The sequence below is a fragment of the Bubalus bubalis genome, chromosome 19, assembly GCF_019923935.1.
Source record: "Bubalus bubalis isolate 160015118507 breed Murrah chromosome 19, NDDB_SH_1, whole genome shotgun sequence".
In the NCBI taxonomy this organism is placed as follows: Eukaryota; Metazoa; Chordata; class Mammalia; order Artiodactyla; family Bovidae; genus Bubalus; species Bubalus bubalis.
Window position 1 is genome coordinate 33,287,130 of NC_059175.1, and position 22,879 is coordinate 33,310,008.

Genomic DNA, 22,879 nt, shown 5'->3' on the forward strand with positions numbered 1-22,879 from the left:
AACATAGGTACATAGACATTTTTTCCAGACCCTGCTTTTATTTATTTTGGGCATATGCTCATGAGTCAGCCTGTTGGATCAGATGGCAAGCTTGTTTTCAATCTTTTGAGGAACCACCATACTGATCTTTATAGAAGGGCACTGTTTTATGTCCACCAATAGTACACAAGTGTCCTAAGTTTCCCATATCCTTGCCGTCACTTTCTGATTTTTCTTTGTTTGTTTTTACAATAGCCATCCTAATGAGTGTAAGATGGTGTCCCACTGTAGCACTGAGTTGCCTTTCCCTAATGATTAATGACTTTGAGCATCTTTTTATAGGCTTATTGCCTGTTTGCATATCTTCTTGAGAAAAATATTCGATCCTTTGTCCATTTTTCTCAGTTCTTTCTCTTTTTTTTGTTGAGTTGTAGTTCTTTATATTTTTATACTTTTCATATTCTTTCTACTCTAGATAAGGTTATTAACCCCTTATCACATATAAGATTTACAAATATTTTCTCTCATTCCATAGGTTGTCTTTTTACTCTATCCTTTGTGTCCTTCATGAACAGAAATTTTTAATTTTGACGTAGGCCCATTTGTCCATTTGTACTTTCACTGTTTGTACTTTTAGTGTCATATCCAAGTAATCAGGGCCAAATACAATATTATTCCCCTCTGAACAGTCTTGGCACTTGTTGAAAATCATTTCACCATATGCACGAGAGTTTATTTCTGGGCTGTCTATTGTATTCCACTGGTTTGTGTGTCTGTTTGTTTATGCCAGTACTATACTGTTTTGATTACAGTGGTTTTGTAATAAGTTTTGAAACCAAAAAGTATGAGATCCCCAACTTTGTTATTTTTCAAAATAGCTTTGGGTATTTGAGGTCCCTTGAGATTCCATGTGAATTTTAGGATGGATTTTTCTATTTCTGCAAAAAGTATCATTGGGATTCTGATAGGGATTGCATTAAATCTGCAGACTGCTTTAGAGGGACATCTTAGCAATCATAAGGATTGCAATTTAAATATGAAACACCTTTCCCTTCCGTTGTGTCTTCTTAACTTCCTTCAGCATCATTTTGTGGTTTTTTGGTGTACAAGCCTTTCACTTTCTTGGTTAAGTTTATTTCTAAGTATTTTATTCTTTTCATGCTATTATAAATGGAATTGCTAACTTCTTTTTTGATGGTTCATTGTTTTAAGTGTATAAAAATGGAAGTGATTTTTGTGTGCTGATTTTGTATTCTGCAACTTTGAAGAATTTGTTTATTAGTTATAATATTTTTGTAGAAGTTTTAGGATTCTCTATATATAAGATCATGTCATCTGCAAACAGAGATAATTTTACTTTACCTTTCCAATCTGGATGGCTTTTATTTATTTTTCTTATCTATTGCTCTGGCTGGGACTTGCAGTATTATGTTAAATAAGAGTAGCATCTTTGTCTTGTTCCTGATCTTAGAGGGTAAGTTTTCAGTCTTTCACCATTGAGCATGATGTTAGCTTATACGGTTTTCATATATGGCCTTTATTATGTTGAGGTAACAAATATTTTAATCACTGCCTGATATCTTGATGCATAGATATGCCTCATATTATTACCTTCAATTATTAATCAACCTCCTATTGCTACATTTAACTATTTCTTGTTTTAAAACCTGTAAGTAATACTTTGATGAACATCCTCATGCCAAAAAAAAATGTTCTTTGAACATCTAATTATAAAAGCTGACAATTTGGTTCAATAAATATTATTGAGTTGCATCTATGTATCAGACATTGAGCTAGGTTCTAGAAGGACAATGTTGAACAAAATATGACCTTTCTCTGAAGGAGTTTTAGCCAAAAAAGAGAAATGAATTCAAAACACATCCACATAATTTTTCTAAAATTCAGTAAGAAGCAAAATAAGGGAAAAGCACAAGTTCCCATATTTATAAAGATAAGAGACGTTTCAAGAAAGTGCAAAGAAATCTTGAAGATGAATTAAGAATTAACCAGGTTCCAGAACAGCATTGTTGAATAGAAATAATACAGGTCACATTTATTGTTTAAAATTTTCTAGTAGCCACTATTAAATATGTAAAAAAGAAACATTAAATTAATTTTAATAATTATTTTAATCTAATATATTCAATATACTACTTCAACATGTATTTAAAATAAAGAATTAATAAGATGACTTACATGATTTTCATACTACATCTTCAAAATCCGGTGTGTTTTACAATTACAGTGTATTTTAAATCAAACTAGCAACAACTCAAGAGTTCAATAGCCACATGTAGCTAACAGCTTCCCTCATATGGACAGGACATTTGTAGAACTTGAAGACTAATGACAGAAAGCAAATCAGTGGTTACCTTGGGCCAAGGTGGAGGAATAGATGAACTGCAAAGATGCATCAGGAAAAATTGGGGGCTGATAGCAATGTTCTATATTGCTTATAGTGGTAGTTTCATGAGTGTGGAATTTATTTGATTGCACACTTTAAATGGATGCAGCTTGTTGTGCATAAATTATGCCTCAATAAGTTGATATTTTTAAATAGCCAGCCAGACAATAAGGATGAGAAGATTGCACACTATATATCAACACATTTAACACTCAATAAAGCTGTCGCAGCTTTATTGACTTTTACTCCTCTGTGAAAGTGAAAGTGAAAATCTATCAATCATGTCAGACTCTTTGCAGTCCCATGGACTATAGACCATGGAATTCTCCAGGCTGGAATACTGGAGTGGGTAGCCTTTCCCTTCTCCAGGGGATCTTCCCAAACCAGGGATCAAACCCAGGTCTTAAGCAGATTCTTTACCAGCTGAGCTACAAGGGAAGCCCTGTAAGAGAACCAATTTCACCCTTCTCTGACAGTGTCATCATTTTTTATTTTTTTGCTAATTTTGTTGCAGATAAGTGGTGGTGTATTGTCTTAACTTACATTTATTTAATAGCAAATGGAGGTTTTCATATTTATTGAATACTTACATTTTCCTAAGCTATTTCCAGGTTTCTTTATATCCTCATGTCTATACTATATGTCAGATAGTGAGAAAGGAAAAGGAAGGTTCCAGTGTCATTTACTCATGCGTTTATAGGTGGTGTTTAGTCACTAAGTTGTGTTCCATTCTTGCAACTTCATGGGGAGTAGCCCACCAGACTCCTCTGTCCATGGGATTTCCCATGCAAGAATAGTGGAGTGGGTTGCTCTTTCCTTCTCCAGGAGATCTTCCCCATGCAGGGATCAACCCTTTGTCTCTGGCATTGCAGGCAGATTCTTTCCAGACTGAGCCATCAGGGACTACATATGACATGAAAGGACATGAAATTGACATGAAATTGATAAAACTCACTGCTCCAAACTTAGAATCTCTCTTCTCTCTCTCTATCACTCACACACACACATATACACACATAACTTGAGTGCTGAAGAAAACAAATAGATAAATGTTGGATTATATAATAAAGGATTAAGTAATGCCAAGCAAGTGATGGTTTGTTTATCACTATAATAAATTAGACTTACAGTCCGGTTTTATGTCCCCAGTCTCTCTCTACTCCTGTTACTATCTCCCTCAACATTGCATTCCCATCAGAAATGCATCTGACCCCTTTAAGCCCCTTCAGATCCTCACTTCTCTGGAACTCAACTGAGATATGTGTTGTTTGGCGATATAATATCCACTCCTCCACGTGGTTCTCATTTCAGTAAATTGAAACCTCAACTCTCACTGAATGACCATCTTAATATTCTTGAGGAGAATATTCAGAGGCTGCTGCCCCTTCCACCCTTGGAAAAACTCAGAAATGAGGGTGAGACGGACAAAGACAAGGAGCACATCCAAGTATGTGGGGGCGAGGCCGGAGGAGGGTGAAGAGCCGGGTAGAATGAATGAACTTGAATGAATGTGTGCTCTCGGCTTCACTGTCACTCACTTCATTTCAGTTTCTCTACGAACGATCCATGGATGCTCTCGGAAAGCTGCTGAGGACCATGATGTGGGATAACATGAAAGCAGAGGACTGCCAAGAAATGTTCAATGTGAGTAGGTCCCATGGACCCTAACCTGTGCTCCAGGTCACCCTCCAAACTCCGCCTCCTCCCGGGAACTCATCTAGCCTGACCCACATAGCCCCCCACCAACACCACAGAGCCAGCCCACTTACACAGTGTTTGTGGAGAGGCCAGCACCCTATTCCAGAAGAGGCAGAGTGAGAGCAAGAGAACGAGAATGGATAAATATGAAAGAATATGCAACTGGAGATCAGTGGAGAAATAACTTCAGAAAGAATGAAGGGATGGAGCCAAAGCAAAAACAACACCCACTTCTGGATGTGACTGTTGATAGAAGCAAGGTCCAATGCTGTAAAGAGCAATATTGCATAGGAACCTGGAATGTTAGGTCCATGAATCAAGGCAAATTGGAAGTGGTCAAACAGAAGATGGCAAGAGTGAACATCAATGTTCTAGGAATCAGAGAACTAAAATGGACTGGAATGGGTGAATTTAACTCAGATGACCATTATATCTACTACTGTGGACAGGAATCCCTTATAAGAAATGCAGTAGCCATCATAGTCAACAAAAGAGTCCAAAATGCAGTACTTTGATGCAATATCAAAAAGGACAGAATGATCTCTGTTCATTTCCAAGGCAAACCATTCAATATCACGGTAATCCAAGTTTATGCCCTGACAAGTAACACTGAAGAAGCTGAAGTTGAATGGTTCTATGAAGACTACAAGATCTTTTAGAACTAACACCCAAAAAAGATGTCCTTTTCATTATAACAGACTGGAATGCAAAAGTAGGAAGTCAAGAAACACCTGGAGTAACAGGAAAATTTGGCCTTGGAGTACAGAATGAAACAGGGCAAAGGCTAATAGAGTTTTGCCAAGAGAATGCATTGGTTATAGCAAACACCCTCTTCCAACAACACAAGAGAAGATCCTACACATGGACATCACCAGATGGCCAACACCGAAATCAGATTGATTATATTCTTTGCAGCCAAAGATGGAGAAGCTCAATACAGTCAGCAAAAACAAGACCGAGAACTGACTGTGGCTCAGATCATGAACTCCTTATTGCCAAATTCAGACTTAAATTGAAGAAAGTAGGGAAAACCACTAAACCATTCAGGTATAACCTAAATAAACTCCTTTACGATTATACAGTGGAAGTGAGAAATAGATTTAATGGACTAGATCTGATAGACAGAGTGCCTGAAGAACTATGGACAGAGGTTCATGACATAGTACAGAAGACAGGGATCAAGAACATCCCCAAGAAAAAGAAATGAAAAAAAGAAAAATGGCTGTCTGGGGAGGCCTTACAAATAGCTGTGAAAAGAAGAGAAGCGAAAAACAAAGGAGAAAAGGAAAGATATACCCATTTGAATGCAGAGTTCCAAAGAACAGCAAGGAGAGATAAGAAAGCCTTCTTAAGTGATCAGTGCTAAGAAATAGAGGAAAACATAGAATGGGAAAGACTAGAGATCTCTTCAAGAAAATTAGAGATATCAAGGGAACATTTCATACAAAGATGAGCTCAATAAAGGACAGAAATGGTATGGACCTAACAGAAGCAGAAGATATTAAGAAGATGTGGCAAGAATACACAGAAGAACTGTACAAAAAGATCTTCATGACCCAGATCATCACAATGGTGTGATCACTCATCTAGAAACAGACATCCTGGAATGTGAAGTCAAGTGGGCCTTAGGAAGCATCACTACAAACAAAGCTAGTGGAGGTGATGGAATCCTAGTTGAGCTACTTCACATCCTAAAAGATGATGCTATGAAAGTGCTGCACTCAATGTGTCAGCAAATTTGGAAAACTCAGCAGTGGCCACAGGACTGGAAAAAGTCAGTTTTCATTCCAATCCCAAAGAAAGGAAATGCAAAAGAATGCTCAAACTACTGCACAAATGCACTCATCTCACACGCTAGGTAAAGTAATGCTCAAAATTCTCCAAGCCAGGCTTCAGCAATACGTGAACTTCCAGATGTTCAAGCTGGTTTTAGAAAAGGCAGAGGAACCAGAGATCAAATTGCCAACATTGCCGGATCATCGAAAAAGCAAAAGAGTTCCAGAAAAACATCTATTCCTGCTTTATTGACTATGCCAAAGCCTTTTACTGTGTGGATCACAAGAAACTGTGGAAAATTCTCAAAGAGATGGGAATACCAGACCAGCCTCTGACCTGCCTCTTGAGAAACCTGTATGCAGATCAGGAAGCAACAGTTAGAACTGGACGTGGAACAACAGACTGGTTCCAAATAGGAAAAGGAGGACGTCAAGGCTGTATATTGTCACCCTGCTTATTTAACTTCCTCTACTGGGCTGGAGGAAGCACAAGCTGGAATCAAGATTGCCGGGAGAAATATCAATAACCTCAGATATGCAGATGACACCACCCTTATGGCAGAAAGTGAAGAGGGACTAAAGAGCCTCTTGATGAAAGTGAAAGAGGAGAGTGAAAAAGTTGGCTTAAAGCTCAACATTCAGAAAACGAAGATCATGGCATCCGGTCCCATCACTTCATGGGAAATAGATGGGGAAACAGTGGAAACAGTGGCAGACTTTATTTTGGGGGGCTCCAAAGTCACTGCAGATGGTGACAGCAGCCATGAAATTAAAAGACACTTGCTCCTTGGGAGAAAAGTTATGACCAACCTAGACTGCATATTCAAAAGCAGAGACATTACTTTGCCAACAAAGGTCCATTTAGTCAAGGCTATGGTTTTTCCAGTGGTCATGTATGGATGTGAGAGTTGGACTGTGAAGAAAGCTGAGCACTGAAGAATTGATCCTTTTGAACTGTGGTGTTGGAGAAGACTCTTGAGAGTCCCTTGGACTCCGAGGAGATCAAACCAGTCCGTCTTAAAGGAGATCAGTTCTGAGTGTTCATTGGAAGGACTGATGTTGAAGCTGAAACTCCAATACTTTGGCTGCCTGAAGCTGACTCATTTGAAGAGACCCTGATGCTGGGAAAGATTGAGAGCAGGAGGAAAAATGAAGGACACAGGATGAGATGGTTGGATGGCATCACTGACTAAATGGACATGAGTTTAGGTAGGCTCCGGGAGTTGGTGATGGACAGGGAGGCCTGGCTTGCTGCAGTTCATGGGGTCGCAAAGAGTCAGACACAACTGAGAGACTGAACTGAACTGAACTGAAGGAAAGCACTTTTACTCTTTGACCAACAGCTTCTCCGAATGTGGCTTGTCTCACAAAAAGACTGGGAAAGAGAAAGAGCCTTCCAGATCACCGCAAAAGTTCTGACAAATGATGTCGAGGTGAGTAAGCCCCTAGAATGGGTGGATGTCATTGCCTGCTAACAGCAAGGACTTCGGAGGCCGCTGGAATCCAAAACTCCTGTGTGAAGGATCTCCAGTCCAGGCGGAGTTTTTTCAGAGAGCCGCCCTGAGGTCTGCCCCATCCCACAGCACTGTGAGTACAAGCAGGAGCTGGCTGAGGGGTTGCGGGGGGCGGGGGGAGGGGGAGATTGGGAGGCAGGGAGTGAAGCGATTCATTTGTCTTTGCTTGCCTGTCCGCTTGGAAAGTCCGAGATTCCATTTTATTCTAAGGACCTGCATGGAGGAAACAAGGACTTAATATCCAGTGTTGGGACTATCCTAAAACATCATCAAGCCACCCCCATCACCTTGGGATCCTCCTTTATCCTGCAGGCACCAGAGAATTTTAAGATTGGCTCACTCCTTGGCCTCCTGGCTCCTCACTCCTGTGACACCCTGCCCTCCATTCGCCAGGCGGCTGCTAGTTCGGCTATTGGTCTGTTCTCTATAAAAGGTGAGGGAAGGATGAGAAACCCACAGATGCAGAGAAGATACCTGTTTTCATTTTTCTCTTTGTATATCTCTGTCTCTCTCCTTCCTCTCTCTCTCTTTCTTCTCCCCTAGTTCAGTCATTTCTGAGTTATGTCACACAATTTCTCTCTCTCTCTTTGATCCTTTTTCCTCAGTGGCTCTGCTTTTTGGGTTTTTTGAAATAAAGATAATAGCACCAAAGCATCATAAAGATCTATTAAAGCAGGTGAAATGTTTTGAGAGTGTCTGATTTAAATCACACACCAATTGGGCATATTAGCAAAGCTTTTTCTACCACACAGTTTTCTTTCAGAGGAAATCATACTATTATCCTGGTGCTAAGTGAATTTCAGAGTTCTCTAAGAGAGATAACTTTGTAGAGATTTTCGTAGCTTGCATAGCAGGACCTCTGCCTGCTCTGCCGGAATGTGTATATACCTATCAATGTCAGGAAACAGAAGGAATTTCAAAACCTCAGTATCAGGCTGAAACCAACACTCAGGGCTTCCTGATTAAATCCAGGTTGAATCAGCAAGTGTTTTGCCAAGGTGGGACCTGCCTTGTGTACAGTTCCCTCCAGACCGGATACAGCCAGAATCCCCCAGCCAGCTTGACTGCCACTCATACCTACCCTAGACTCTTCATTCTTTTAGATGTAGAATTAAGAGTCTAGATTTCCGGGAGAAATATTAATAACCTCAGATATGCAGATGACACTACCCTGATAGCAGAGAGCGAAGAGGAACTAAGCCTCTTGAAGAAGGTGAAAGAGGTGGTTTAGCCACTAAGTTGTGTCTGACTCTTTGAACCCATGGACTGTAGCCTGCCAGGCTCCTCTGTCCAAGGAAGTCTCCAGGCAAGAATACTGGAGTGGGTAGCCTATCCCTTCTCCAGGGCATCTTCCCAACCCAGGAATTGAACCCGGGTGTCCTGCACTGCAGGCAGATTCTTCACTAACGAGCTACAAAGGAAGCCCCTAGGGAAGTATTTGAGTGCCTTTTTGTGTGTCAGACACTGTTCTGATGCTGGGACACAGAGACATAACAATTCTAAATTTACATGCTAAAAGTGTGTGAAAGACAGGTGGAATTTGGTTGAGGGCAGATGATAGAGTCAGTCAATAGGGAAAAACTATTCAGCAGAACCTGAATAGATCTGACAGTCCCTTGGGATTTGGGAAGAGAATTCATGAAGGGTGTATGATTTTATCAAAGCCAGAAAAAAAATGAATTAAAGGGGTGAGAATTAAAGGACCATTCTAATAAGACAAGAAATGTACCACAAAAGGACCTCATAGGAAGAAAGGAATTCTATTATTCTTCTGCCTGGTCTTTCTTTGTTGTTGTTCATGTCCAACTCTTTGCGACCCCATGGCCTACAGCATGCCAGGCTTCCCTGTCTTTCATCATTTCCTGGAGCTTGCTCAAACTCTATTGAGTTGGTGATATCATCCAACCATCTTGTCCTCTGTCATCCCCTTCTCCTCCTGCCTTCAATCTTTCCCAGCATCAGGGTCTTTTCCATTGAGTCAGTTCTTTGCATCAGGTGGCCAAATTATTGGAGCTTCAGCTTCAGCATCCGTCCTTCCAGTGAATATTCAGGACTGGTTTCCTTTAGGATTGACTGGCTTCATCTCTTTGCAGTCCAAGGGATTCTCAAGAGTCTTCTCTAACACCACAGTTCAAAAGCATCACTTTTTCAATGATCAGTCTTCTTTATGGTCCAACTCTCATATCCATACATGACTACTGGAAAAACCATGGTTTTCACTATATGGACCATTGTTGGCCAAGTAATGTCTATTTTTTAATATGCTATCTAGATTTTTCACAGCTTTTCTTCCAAGGAGCAAGTGTCTTTTACTATCATGGCTGCAGTCACCATCTGCAGTGATTTTGGAGCCCAAGAAAATAAAGTCTCTGACTGTTTCTATTGTTTCTCCATCTATTTGCCATGAAGTAAGGGGACCAGATGTCATGATCTTCATTTTTTGAATATTGAGTTTTAAGCCAGCTTTTTCGTTCTCCTCTTTCACTTTCATCAAGAGGCTCTTTAGTTCCTCTTTGCTTTCTGCCATAAGGATAATGTCATCTGCATATCTGATGTTATTCATATTTCTCCCAGCAATCTTGATTCCAGCTTGTGCTTCATCCAGCCCAGGATTTCCCATGATGTACTCTGCATATAAGTTAAATAAGCAGGGTAACAATATACAGCCTTGATGTATCGCTTTCCCAATTTTGAACTAGTCTGTTCCATGTCCAGTTCTAACTGTTGCTTCTTGACCTGCATACAGGCTTCTCAGGAGGCAAGTTGAGTGGTCTGGTATTCCCATCTCTTTAAGAATTTTCCACAGTTTGTGGTGATCCATACAGTCAAAGGCTTTGGCATAGTCAGTGAAGCACTAGATGTTTTTCTGGAATTCTCTTGCTTTTTCTGTGATCCAACAGATGCTGGCAATTTGTCTCTGATTCCTCTGTTTTTTTCTAAATCCAGCTTGAACATCTGGAACTTCTCGATTCGTGTACTGTTGAAGCCTAGCTTGGAGAATTTTGAGCATTACTTTGCTAGCATGTGAGATGAATGCAATTGTGTGGTAGTTTGAACATTCTTTGGCATTGCTTTTCTTTGAGATTGGAATGAAAACTGACCATTTCCAGTCCTGTGGCCACTGCTGAGTGTTCCAAATTTGCTGGCACATTGAGTGCAGCACTTTCACAGCATCATCTTTTGGAATTTGAAATAGGTCAACTGGGATTCTGTCATCTCTACTAGCTTTGTTCGTAATGATGCTTCCTAAGGCCCACTTGACTTCACACTCCAAGATGTCTGGCTCTAAGTGAGTGATCACACCATCGTGATTATTCAGTCATGAAGATCTTTTGTATAGTTCTTCTGTGTATTCTTGCCACCTCTTGTAATATCTTCTGCTTCTATTAGGTCCATGCCATTTCTGTCCTTTATTGAGCCCATCTTTGCATGAAATGTTCCCTTGGTATCTCTAATTTCCTTAAAGAGATCTTTAGTCTTCCCCATCCTATTGTTTTCTATTTCTCTGCATTGTTCACTTAAGAAGACTTTCTTATCTCTCCTTGCTATTCTTTGGAACTCTGAATTCAGATAGTTATATCTTTCCTTTTCTCCTTTTTTTGCTTCTCTTCTTTTCTCAACTATTTTAAGGCCTCCCAGATAACCATTTAGCCTTTTTGCATTTCTTTTTCTTGGAGGTGGTTTTAATCACTGTCTCCTGTACAATGTTAGGAACCTCTGTCCATAGTTCTCCAGGTGATCAGATCTATATTTCTCCCTTTAGGTCCCTTTATTTTCCTGAAACATGCCAAGTTCCAGTTCTTAAATGCTCTTTGTTAGCAGGAAATCCCATACTTCATTTTTCATTAACTCTTTTTCCTGTTTGATCAAATAAACATGGTAGAGAGAGAGAGAAAGAATATGATCATTAAATTAAATATGTACTGGATACAAGTAACTAGTGTTTTACTGAATTAAATGCCCACTTAATATTTGTGGATGTTGTTCAGTCCATTGTTAATGCAGATAATAGATCAGAGGTTGAGAAATTTACCAGTTGTTTGGACAATTGAAAGCAGTGAAGCTGGACTTTGAGCCCAGGTCCTTTGCCCAGGAGGCTAAGCTACCTCCCAGAGAGTGATTCAGGTGTGAGTTTCCACCAATTACTAACTCCTGACAACAAACAGAAAATCATTACCATTGAGGTCTGCATTTACAAGTCAATATCGGAGAAGGCAATGGCAACCCACTCCAATACTCTTGCCTGGAAAATCCCATGGACGGAGGAGCCTGGTAGGCTGCAGTCCATGGGGTCGGTAAGAGTCAGACACGACTTCACATTCACTATCAACAATCACACAATTTCAATGATTACAATGGTTACCTTACCATTCCCCTCAACAGACGTTCACTGCAGGATAGAACTCCAATGGAGCCAGCAGTACAGCAGAGTAGTAAGAGCCTGGGCAGTGGTGTCGACCAGGGTCAAGTTCCAACCTTCCATTCTCACCCCCTGCATGACCTGGCCAAATGACTTTACATCTCTCTGTGTCAGTTTTCTCAACTGCAAATAACCTCAGATGATCTCTAGGAGTAATAAATGAGATCAGAGTATTTAGCATGCTTTTAGCATGCTGAAACTCCTCAATCAGTGTTTGCTCTTATGCTCATCAGAGAGGCTTTCGTGCGTTTGTGAAAGGCATCCAGCAGCTGAATTAGTGTCACGTTAAAATATAGACAGCCTCTTCAACCCCTATCAGCTCTTTGAACTCCCATGTCACCCTTTATTGATTGTAGGTGTTCACCTGGAAGTGGAAAGACTACAGGATTTGCAGGAAGGGCTGCAATGTGATGATGTGCAGGTCCAGATCAAGATTTCCTCCAAAATAGCAAAGGTAATAGATATGGAGGACTGATCAAGGGACATAAGGATGATTCTGGGTTGATTTTCAAATGAGCCAGCTGTGTACGCACCTCTACCAAAGAGGGCAAACAGTCTAGCCATTCTAGCAAAATAAAAGACTTTGTCCACTCATTAAATCTGGGTCCATGTATATAAGCAACCCCTGCTAATCTCATTTCAAACTCTGGGAAACCTAGGGAACCACGCAGTCCTCTCCAGGTGAAGGAGGCAGTAGGGTAAAATGAGAGAAACAGGGCATTGGAGTCCATCAGATGTATTCTGTGTGCACCCCTTGAAGTGCATGCACTATGTGATCCATTTCCTCATCTTAAAAAAATGCATAACCTCCGTCTCAGAGCTGCTATGAGAATTGGTCAATCAATTCATTCATTTATTCAGTCACTTATTCATTCACCTCATGTGCCCTGTGCTTCTACCACGTGCCAGACTATTTTCCAGGGTCTTAGGATAGAAATGCCTGCCCTCACTGAGTTCACGTCCTAGTGGATGGAGCAGCCAAATAAATATGATGTCAGGTAGTGATAAGTGAGAAACACAAAGTCAAGGAGGGGAATAAAGAGTAAGGTGGGTGCAGATCCCCTGGGATCACAACTCTGAAAGAGAGAACCACAAAGATATCTGGAAAGAACATTCCAGGCAAAGGGGGTAACAGTATGTGCAAAGGCCCTGAGGTGGAGAAAGAAGTGGGTCCTGAGATCCAAGAGATAGCCCAGAGCAGATTGAAGTGCCTTCCAGGCCTTAATAAGAGCCTTGGTTTCACTCTAATAAAAATCAAAAACCAGCAGAGGGATTTGAACAGAAGAGTCAAAACCACTACATACAATGTGGCAGGTGTGAAATGTACAACTTGTGTGAGACAGCATTATTCCTAATGCAGACATTGTGGATTTATATGTATACTATGGTAATTACCCACTGAGGGCGGTAAACAACAAAATTGGTCATCATGACAATAACAGAGAGAAGGGAACTTTCTTGAGAACAAAGCATTTTTCCTAACTTGAAAAATCTCCTTATGGGCAAGCAGTGATTCTATGAGGAAGAATGTGATACAACTTTATTTCTGAAGGGTCACCTGGCTGCCATGATGAAACTAGACTATAGGCTGGCAAGAGTGAAACTAGTGAGGTCAGTTTGGAGGAAACTGTAAGAATCCATGTGCGAGCTCAGGTGGCTTGGACTAAGGAGGCGACAGCAGGGACAAGAAAGTGATGAGTATACAGGAGAGAAACTCATGGGGGCACAGGGAGGGAAAACAGGTCCAATGCCTAAGACAGTGTCTGATGCGCAATAAGTGTCAAAAACATGAGTTCCCTTCCTTCCTTTATTCCTAAGCCAGTATCATCCCAATATGAGAAAGAAAAAAACACGTAACTGTTGAGCTTGGACCCAGGCAGACATTTGGTGCTCCAAAGAACAGACACATGAGTCTAGGCCTTGATCTTGGAGCCATGGTAACTCAGAATCCAGCTAGGACAGGCAGCTACTCATGAAAAAGAATTCATGTCCTCTCAAAGATTGTTCTACCACACATCACTGGGCCATTTAATACAGAGGGAATTCAGTTGTGAATAGGAATGTTTTCATACCCACAAACTCAAAACCATGACCTTCTTGTTTGGTTAAAGCCCCAGATAATGCTTCTGGAATTTATTCAGACTGCTAACTTTTCATTTACCCTGCTTGCCTTTTCATTCGCACATACACAGAGACATATACAATCAAACATTCTATATAATTATTGTCAAGAGACCAAAATTACAAAGTCTTATTTTCTTGACCTTTTTATTGACTACTCAATATTGAAACACACAAAAGCAAAAGACAGGGTTCATCTTAATTCACCCTCCATTTGAATACTGTGAGGCACAGGCTATTTAGCCAGGCACTTAGTACATGTGATAGATTTCCTGAATCCTCAAGCCTAGCTCCTAGCTACTCTTTGGCAGACACAATACATTTCTATGATAGATGAAATGTATATGAAAGTACTTGACAACATTTAAATTGCATTTATGCATTATTTTTCCATTATGGGGCATGTTGTAAATTCAGGTTTGGAGGGGAAATTGCCTTGGCAGACCTAAAATTTAATAAATATGAAATGATTTCTAGAAAGCAACTTCAAGGAAAGTTTTACTTAGACTGAAAGGCCATGTCTATGTCCTATTTTAGTATTTTCTCTAGTTTCTATGGCCTCAGTCATACGCTAACTCTTTGGAAAGCCCAGTGGTTTCTAATATCGTAAAACAAAGGACAGCATGTTTTGGGTGTCCAGATAGGAAGTGAGGGGCTTGGTTACGTGAGTCTTTCTGGGTCCAGATATGAAGTGAGGGGTTGGTGACATGAGTCTTTCTGGGTCCAGATATGAAGGAGGGATTGGTGACATGAGTCTTTCTGGGTCCTTTCTCAGATTGTCAGTAAACTCATCCCCAGTGAAGAAATGCTCGTGTTCCTGGAGGAAACCCTGGATGGTCTGGAGAGCCTCAACCCCCCATGTACAAAGGCCTGTGGCATCTGGATGATCACTGCCTTGAAGGAGCAGGGAGCTACTCTGGAAGACCAGGTGAACTGACAGCCAGTCTGACAACTGAGCACGATTCTAGCACTTCTGAAATGCCAGTACCAGAAGCAGGTCATCACTCCTCAGTTGGTCCTCTGATGAGTCACAGGCAAGAGTATACACAGCCTCAGGAGGCCTCAACAGAGACCCAAGTTGTGTATGAGCAACCAGGCTCAGGCGGAGGGCCCGTCTCGCCTGACTCAATTGCCTCTCTAGTCTGTGATGATGAGCACTTTCTAAGCTGCCTCTGTCTCTGGCCAGAGGAAGAATATCTGAACCAGAAGCATGTGGGGTGTGCAAAACTGGGTTGTAAGATCTACAAGCATAAGAGCGATCTCGTGAACCTTTGAGATGGCCAGGTGCATTTTCTAACTCCACTGCCACCCTGTGAGCTGCTCTTTAACATCCTTTAGGTATTTTCTGATAAAGAAGGCTATCCTTGAGGAACTGACTGAAAGAAAAGTCCTCAATCCTTTCTCCCAACTACAGAATTAAGCAGAGAGATTGGATTTAAATTCAGAAAGTCTGGTTAAGAGCTCCAAATGGATATGCTTTCTTCTCTCTCTCCTAAAGTCAGAATCAAAATATTAGCAATTCAGAGATCAATGATGAGGAAAAGAATTTTTAACCCAGAAAGACTTCCTTCCCAAGAGTAACAGGAGGAAGAAGTCATGGACCCCAGAGCCCAGAGTTAATCATCCTAAATTAAAGAATTCTCCAAAGCATGACTTTTACAAATGACCTCTGTTCTAATTACTGTCCAACTGTTCGTTTGTTTTCAAAAACATTTATTGAGTATATACTGTGGCAGGCCCTAGGCCAATCATGGAAGAATGAAAGGTTAATAAATTTAGAATATCCATGTGTTTGTGTGTTAAACATAAAAGGGGAAGTTGTTCACATGCTAGGTAAAGGCTAGGGACCTAAATGTTTTCCAAGAATCACTAGTATGGGACTGTGTGATAATCAGGCTTGCAGGATATTTATGATAAAGGAATTAAAATTCTATGAAAAATGTTATATTTAACCTAAAAATGTCTATCCAAAATAAGAAAGAGAAATATCTACTGGACGCAAGTTGCTTTCGCATAGAGACATGTTCTAATCCATGTCAAAAATCCAAATGCATGATATAATTCCCTGTTGCACACAGACTAACATCCAAACTCAGAAATGTGGCCCTCAATGCCCTTTAGGATTCAGCTTTGTCTTGTCTATCAAGTTATCCTCCTCTTTTTTCTCACCTTCATTCTTTCTGTGCTCCAAACTGAACCATTCTCCTATTCCATAAAGCTTTTCTACATCTGCTTCTACCAGGCTTTCGTGTAGTTTTTATATAGATTTTAGAAGGCAATGGCACCCCACTCCATTACTCGTGCCTGGAAAATCCCATGGACGGAGGAGCCTGGAAGGCTGCAGTCCATGGAGTCGCTGAGGGTTGAACAAGACTGAGCGACTTCACTTTCACTTTTCACTCTCATGCTTTGGAGAAGGAAATGGCAACCCACTCCAGTGTTCTTGCCTGGAGAATCCCAGGGACGGGGGAGCCTGGTGGGCTGCCGTCTATGGGGTCGCACAGAGTCGGACACAACTGAAGTGATTTAGCAGTAGCAGTACTGCAGTACTTTTTAAAGCCATTAGGTTCACAGCAAAACTGAGCAGAAGTTACAGAGTTTCAGTACACCTCCTATCTCCACACTTCCAACATCCCTCACCTCAGGTTACGTTTGCTACAATCGATGAACCTACATTGACCCATCCTATAATCACCCAAAGTCCACAGTTCACATTAGAGCTTTTAGTTTTGGTGTTGACAGGTGTATAATGACATGTATCCAATAGTGGAGGATAGATTAGTTTCACTGCTCTCTGAACCCTCTGTGTTCTATTTGCATTTTTACCTGTCTTGTTCCTTCTGATGAGGATTCCTTTCCTCGCCATCTCCACCTTGCCTTTTGGAATTGGTATATATCCTTTGAGACCCAGACCAGATGTCCCTCCACGGTGACCTCAGTTACTTCTGGATTCCCCTATCCATCCCGTGAATCTCTTGTACACCATTTGTCATACACAATTTTGTGCACAAGCCTTTGGGTGTACAGCTGAAGTCCTTTATGAGATGACTCATTCCATTTGAGAAACAGCTACATCTTATGCAACCCTGGTAAATTCCCCACAATGCCTAACTCAGCACCTGGCATAATGCTGCCTTTACTAAATGTTTGCTAAACTGATTGAAGAATAAATGCCTAATCTATCAATAATTGTCCTGAGCAAGAGATAGGCCATGTATAGAATCAATCACCTCCTTAACATTATTTCTATTTCATCAATCACCATCCACAACTTGCTGACCGTACATGACCTAAGCCAACCATGTCAAGGAAAAATGATGATTCAGTGATTGAATTGGCTTTTTCTTTTTAGCTGTTGGAGATCTTGGGCATAATTTACCATCACATGCCGGTCCTCAGACAAAAGGAGGAAAGTTTTCAGTTTATGCTAGAAGCCATCTCTCAGATAGCCAGCTTTCATATGGACGCAGTTGTTGCCAACCTTTTACAGAAGCCTCTGCCATTTGACAGGTAGATTCAAACTAAGGTGGTCCATTTTCCCAGGGAAGACCCCTCTGTAAGGCACTGGGGAAGAATCTCTGGTTTGAGAGAAAGATAGCAAGCAAAAGTTGAAAACATCTCACCTGACTAATTTCAGAAACGGTGCTTGAATCACAGGTAATGGTTTTCCAAGTATTTTTCAAATATATGTCCTCATTGGATGATGCGAATTTTAGGTATATATATATGTATATATGTGTGTGTATGTGTGTATATATATATATATTTAAAATAAGAGTAAGTGAGTTTTAGAAAGTGATTCAGAGAAGGTAATGGCACCCCATTCCAGTACTCTTGCCTGGAAAATCCCATGGACGGAGGAGCCTAGTGGGCTGCAGTCCATGGGGTCGCTAGGAGTCGGACACGACTGAGAGACTTCACTTTCACTTTTCACTTTCGTGCATTGGAGAAGGAAATGGCAACCCACTCCAGTGTTCTTGCCTGGAGAATCCCAGGACCGGGGGAGCCTGGTGGGCTGCCATCTCTGGGGTCGCACAGAGTCGGACACGACTGAAGCGACTTAGCAGCAGCAGCAGCAGAAAGTGATTATTTCCCCCCTTTCTGGTTGCTGAGAATGAATCTATATGAGAGGTTTCTGTCTTGATGGATGTTAACAAACCTCAGCAACCCAAGGCCCAAATGCTAGATTGTTAAATAAAGTATGCTTATTATCCCCAGGCAGGTTGGCATGTCCACTTGTCCCTGTGATTGTGATTAGTCATAATGTGGTTTTAGAGTGGATCCAATGGAAAAGCTCATCTGCCAAGGAGTTGAGCCTCATCAGCTTCCTGCCTTCCTTCCCTAGAGACACAAAGACACTGTGGAAATCTCTGGCTGAGAACCCAGCCTCCAGTGGCAAACTCTTGCGAGCCTTAGTCGACAAACTGAAGAACGAGTTAGAAGATGACCTAGCCAGGATAGAGGCAATATCTGTGAGTTGGACAACCCGTCACACATCTGAGCTTGTTCCCACCTGGCAGTGGGTGGTGCAGCATTAATCACACTTCTTCCCCTCTTAGACTCTGGTTTTAAATCGACTCCAGTTTATACTGGACAATCATGGCAGTGGTATGGCAATGACTTTGCGGCTGATCATATTTAGAAGCCAATTTCTCACCAGCCCAAGGAAAATCTGTGCCTCTGTGTTTCCAAATTATCCTTTAAGACATCTAATTGTTGTCAAAAGACCCTAAGCCTAACCTGACGGTGCCAACTAGACTTTGGAGTCACCCCACATGGGAGCCCTGAGAGAAAAACACAGTCTGAGTTGAGAAGTTTCCAGAAAAACAAACCCTCCATTTTCTCCCCTTTCTGTGTGCTTTTACCACAAGTGTAGTCCGCCTGGGAAGCAATCCTGTGGAGGGAAAACAGCCTGGAAGGTCAGCCCCACCTGACATGAGACCCTTCCTCCCCGCAGGTGGCCTGTTCCGTGTATGAAGTGGTGTCGACGGGCACCCCTGTCGCGAGCCTGTACCCGGAGCTGTTCGCGCTTCTCCTGAAGCTGGTCAGCTGCATGCTCGGTCAGAAGATGCCCACCTCCGCCCTCAGCCGCCGCCGGCGGGTGATGCCGCAGGGGGAGCGGCAGCAGATAGCTGACCCCTGCAGGTAAACGGCCAGTCAGAAGGGCCTTCTGGAGACATCCTGACCCAAGACTCCAGAAAAGGGCCTGGCATGGCCTCAACTACCCATTTAGAAACAAGGGCCCTCCATCCCTGAGCCTCATAGCCCTTCTTCCCGGAACTGGTACCCAGGCACTGTTGTCCAGAACAGTCTTATAAGCAGCAACATCCTCTTCTCTAGAGTGCCCCATCCACTTCCTTTGTCTTCTTTCCTTGAAACCTTTCAAGGAAAGTTGGAATTCTGTAATAGTCAAGGCAGGTGGCACTAGTGGTAAAGAATCTGTCTCCCAACAAAGGAGACTGCCAATGCAAGAGATGCAGGTTCAATCCCTAGGTCGGGAAGATCCCCTGGAGAAGGAAATGGAACCCACTCCAGTATTTTTGCTTGGAAAATACTATGGACTGAGGGTCCTGGGGGACCCCAGTCCATGGGATCACAAAGAGTCCAACACGAGTATACACATATACACCGTACAAGGAAAGAAGAAAAATAAAAATAAATATCATATTTCCTCAAATCTAAGACTTCACCAATTGAAAGAACCAATATTATTTCATGAACCATTGAAAAAGTTTTTAAAAAAGTCCCAATTAAGTCATAAATTAGTGCTTTCTTAAACTATTAAATCCATATTTTATATTGCTCCATAGAGCCCTTTGAGGATTATTAAGTATAGATTTTTATCCTGTAACACATTGCTTTGCTTCCCTGTTCTCTTGCCTAACTTTTTGTTCCAAAGTCAAATCAACCTATTAAAAGGCATTTTAAAGAGCAATTAGACTCAGTGAGCGTGCATGTGGGGTGGGGTGGGGGGTTGGGTCTGCTTGCTTGCCCGTGCAGGCCCATGCACTCAGTCACACAGTCCCATCTGACTCTCTGTGACCCCATGGACTGTGTAGCCCACCAGGTTCCTCTGTACATGGAATTCTCTAGGCAAGAATACTACAGTAGGTTGCCATTCCCTTCTCTAGGGGATCTTCACAACTCAGGGACTGAATATGGGTCTCCTGCATTGCAGGCAGGTTCTTTACCATCTGAGCCACCAAGGAAGCAGTTAGGCTCAGCACATGTACATACATACACGTAACTTAACTAAAATACCTACAGCTCTAAGCATGCATGTGTGCATGCTAAGTCACATCAGTCGTGTCCCTCTCTTTGCAATCCTATGGACTGTAGCCTGCCCGGCTCTTCTGTCTATGGGATCCTCCAGGCAAGGTTACTGGAGTGGGTGGCCAGGTCCTCCTCCAGTGACAGCTCAAAGAGCCACACTTAAATCTGTTTGTGTACACGAATTGTAGACACAATCAATAGAGACTGCATCACAACTACTGTTTGGCCAACAACTGGAATGCACTATCAATTGGGAGATGCATCCTGGTTTCCAAGGTGCTGTGTTTGAACCACTAAAATACAGTATTTCACACTTTCTATCTTCAGGGCTTGATTTCCTCAGAAGAGGTTAAGATTTGGGGGAATTATTGACTGACTTCAGGACATGTCAATATCCCCTTTGGCCCCAAAACCAAAGTGTGAGATCAAGGCTGCCTGTGTTTTCCTTGCACAGCCTCCATTCATCCAGAAGTAAGGGAGCATTATGGGGAACATTTTTTTTAAACAAACAAAATGTGCTATATTTATTCTGTAGAATGTAGTGATTATAAGTAACCAGATTCATACATGTCAATATAAAGCCCCAAGATATAATATGTGAAAATACGGAATACAGACAACTTGATGGTATTTATTATGGATTATGGACTTGGGGGATTCACAATTCCCTGCATGGTGATGACTTACTTTTGTGATGCCAACTGTCTCTTTCAGGCTCTCGACTACAACTCTGAAGTGTGTGCAGGCCCAGGCCATGAGAGAAGGGCTGACCAAAGAATCTGACGAGGGAGACAACGTGTGGACCCTCCTCAGCAGCCCCAATACCCACCACATAGGAGTCTGTGCACTGGCCAGGTAATGTTCAGATACTCCAAAACTAGATACCAAAGAAAAAACTGAAAATAAAGTGAAAATGCAGTGCAGGCAACTTCACTGAAAGCCATTGAGTCACCAAGGACTTAGAGTCAAGGAGAAAAAAGAAAAAAACAGAGGAAAGAGCAAAGGGGGTTGGGAAGACATGGTAGGATCAGCTCCAAACTCAGCAATTCCTCAAAAAATAGCGATACAAATTAACAGTTTTAGGCAAACTACACTTTAGAGTTTAAGTAAACTCCCGGAGTTGGTGATGGAGAGGAAGGCCTGGCGGGCTGCAGTCCATGCGGTCGCAACGAGCTGGACACGACTGAGTGACTGAACTGAACACTTTAGTCAGGCACTTAGATAGGGTGCTATAAAGTTTAAGGCTTGGTGCTCTTTCCTTGTTAACATCCCTTTTTAAAATTATTGATTTTCCTGATAGAGAAATAGACTAAAGTGTCTTCCATTGTTTAGAAAGAAAAAAGTCTCCGCTACAATGAGAGCCTTGGTTTTCTAGGAGCATGGCCATGTGGCAACATGGAATCATACTGGACATCACAGAACAACTCCTCCCATCCCTCACCTCCTCCTCGGAGAACTACCGGGTAACGGGCACAGCTTTCTTCTCTGAGGCAAGCCATCCCAGGAGGCTCGTTGGGTCCCATGGGGTATCTCTCTCAGGAGTTCAATGGGAACCAGAGCCACGGAAGAGGGACCTTCACCAGAAGCTTTGGGAGTGGAGAGGCCCAATGACTGCCAGAGATACAGTACCTGAGAAGAGAGAGAGAGAGGAAAAAGAACCCAGCCTCATCCTCTTCCTCCCCTCTGGTCTGTAGACATCAATTTCCAAAGCAGAGAAGGATAGAGACTTAACCTGCAAAGGACAAAACAAAATATAACCAACAAATAGATCAATACTACAGTCCTTCCACACCCTGGGATAAAGGCTGGCCCAGCCAGTCCAGAGAAATAACATCATCAGTTACTCCTGTTTTCCATGCTCTATTTTCCCATTTAGATTAGAATTATCTTCTTAACTGGGCTTCCCTGGTAGCTCAGCTGGTAAAGAATCTGCCTGCAATTCAGGAGACCCCAGTTCGATTTGTGGATTAGGAAGATGCCCTGGAGGAGGGCATTGCAACCCACTCTAGTATTCTTGCCCGGAGAATCTCTATGGACAGAGGAGCCTGGCGGGTTTTATTCCATGAGGTCGCAAAGAGTCAGACACAACTGAGCAACTAAGCACGTGCACATATATTCTTAACTAGGTGTTTTGGTTCTCATCAGCTCATAACCTTGACCTGTGGGTTGCTTACTGCTAGAGCTTAGTTCCTGCCAGATTTGCATATTCACCCAAGGCTTCTTCCTCTGCTCCACAAGCAGCTGGGGCCCTACCCTTTCATCATAGCTGTGATGCCTTCAGAACTCTCCTGAAGGGAGGCCCTTCCCTCAACTAAAGGGGAGAAGTGTGTCATTTTCAGCTCATGAAGGAGCCAGTCCTTTGGAAGCACGGGAAACTACGGGATGTGCTTGTCCTGATGGATCAGAGTGCTTGGGACTCCAACCCCATCCTGAGGCAAATGGCCATCCGGGGTCTTGGTAATACAGCTTCTGGAGCCCCTCACAAGGTAAAAGGGGTTGGGGGAGGGACAAAAAGTAGTTCATCTAAATAGAGTTAGGGGCTTCTCAAGTGGCTCAGTGGTTAAAAGAAAAAAAAGAATCCATCTGCCAATGCAAGAGACACAGGAGACAGGTTCCATCCATGGGTTGGGAAGATCCCCTGGAGAAGGAAATGGCAACCCACACCATTATTCTTGCCTGGAAAATCCCATGGAGA

At 42.2% G+C, this 22,879-nt stretch overlaps 1 protein-coding gene across 1 annotated transcript in view; it reads left to right on the forward strand.

The window, feature by feature from the left end:
* MROH2B (maestro heat like repeat family member 2B) overlaps positions 1-22,879 on the forward strand; it is a 77,043-nt gene that overhangs the window by 46,319 nt on the left and 7,845 nt on the right. Inside the window, exons 25-36 of the mRNA XM_044932730.2 lie at positions 3,695-3,830; positions 3,932-4,027; positions 7,200-7,289; positions 7,683-7,803; positions 12,147-12,244; positions 14,687-14,839; positions 17,264-17,421; positions 18,257-18,383; positions 18,869-19,056; positions 20,899-21,039; positions 21,560-21,674; positions 22,524-22,670. Of these exons, the coding sequence (XP_044788665.2) occupies positions 3,695-3,830; positions 3,932-4,027; positions 7,200-7,289; positions 7,683-7,803; positions 12,147-12,244; positions 14,687-14,839; positions 17,264-17,421; positions 18,257-18,383; positions 18,869-19,056; positions 20,899-21,039; positions 21,560-21,674; positions 22,524-22,670 (1,570 nt within the window). The remainder of the gene's footprint in view (positions 1-3,694; positions 3,831-3,931; positions 4,028-7,199; positions 7,290-7,682; positions 7,804-12,146; positions 12,245-14,686; positions 14,840-17,263; positions 17,422-18,256; positions 18,384-18,868; positions 19,057-20,898; positions 21,040-21,559; positions 21,675-22,523; positions 22,671-22,879) is intronic.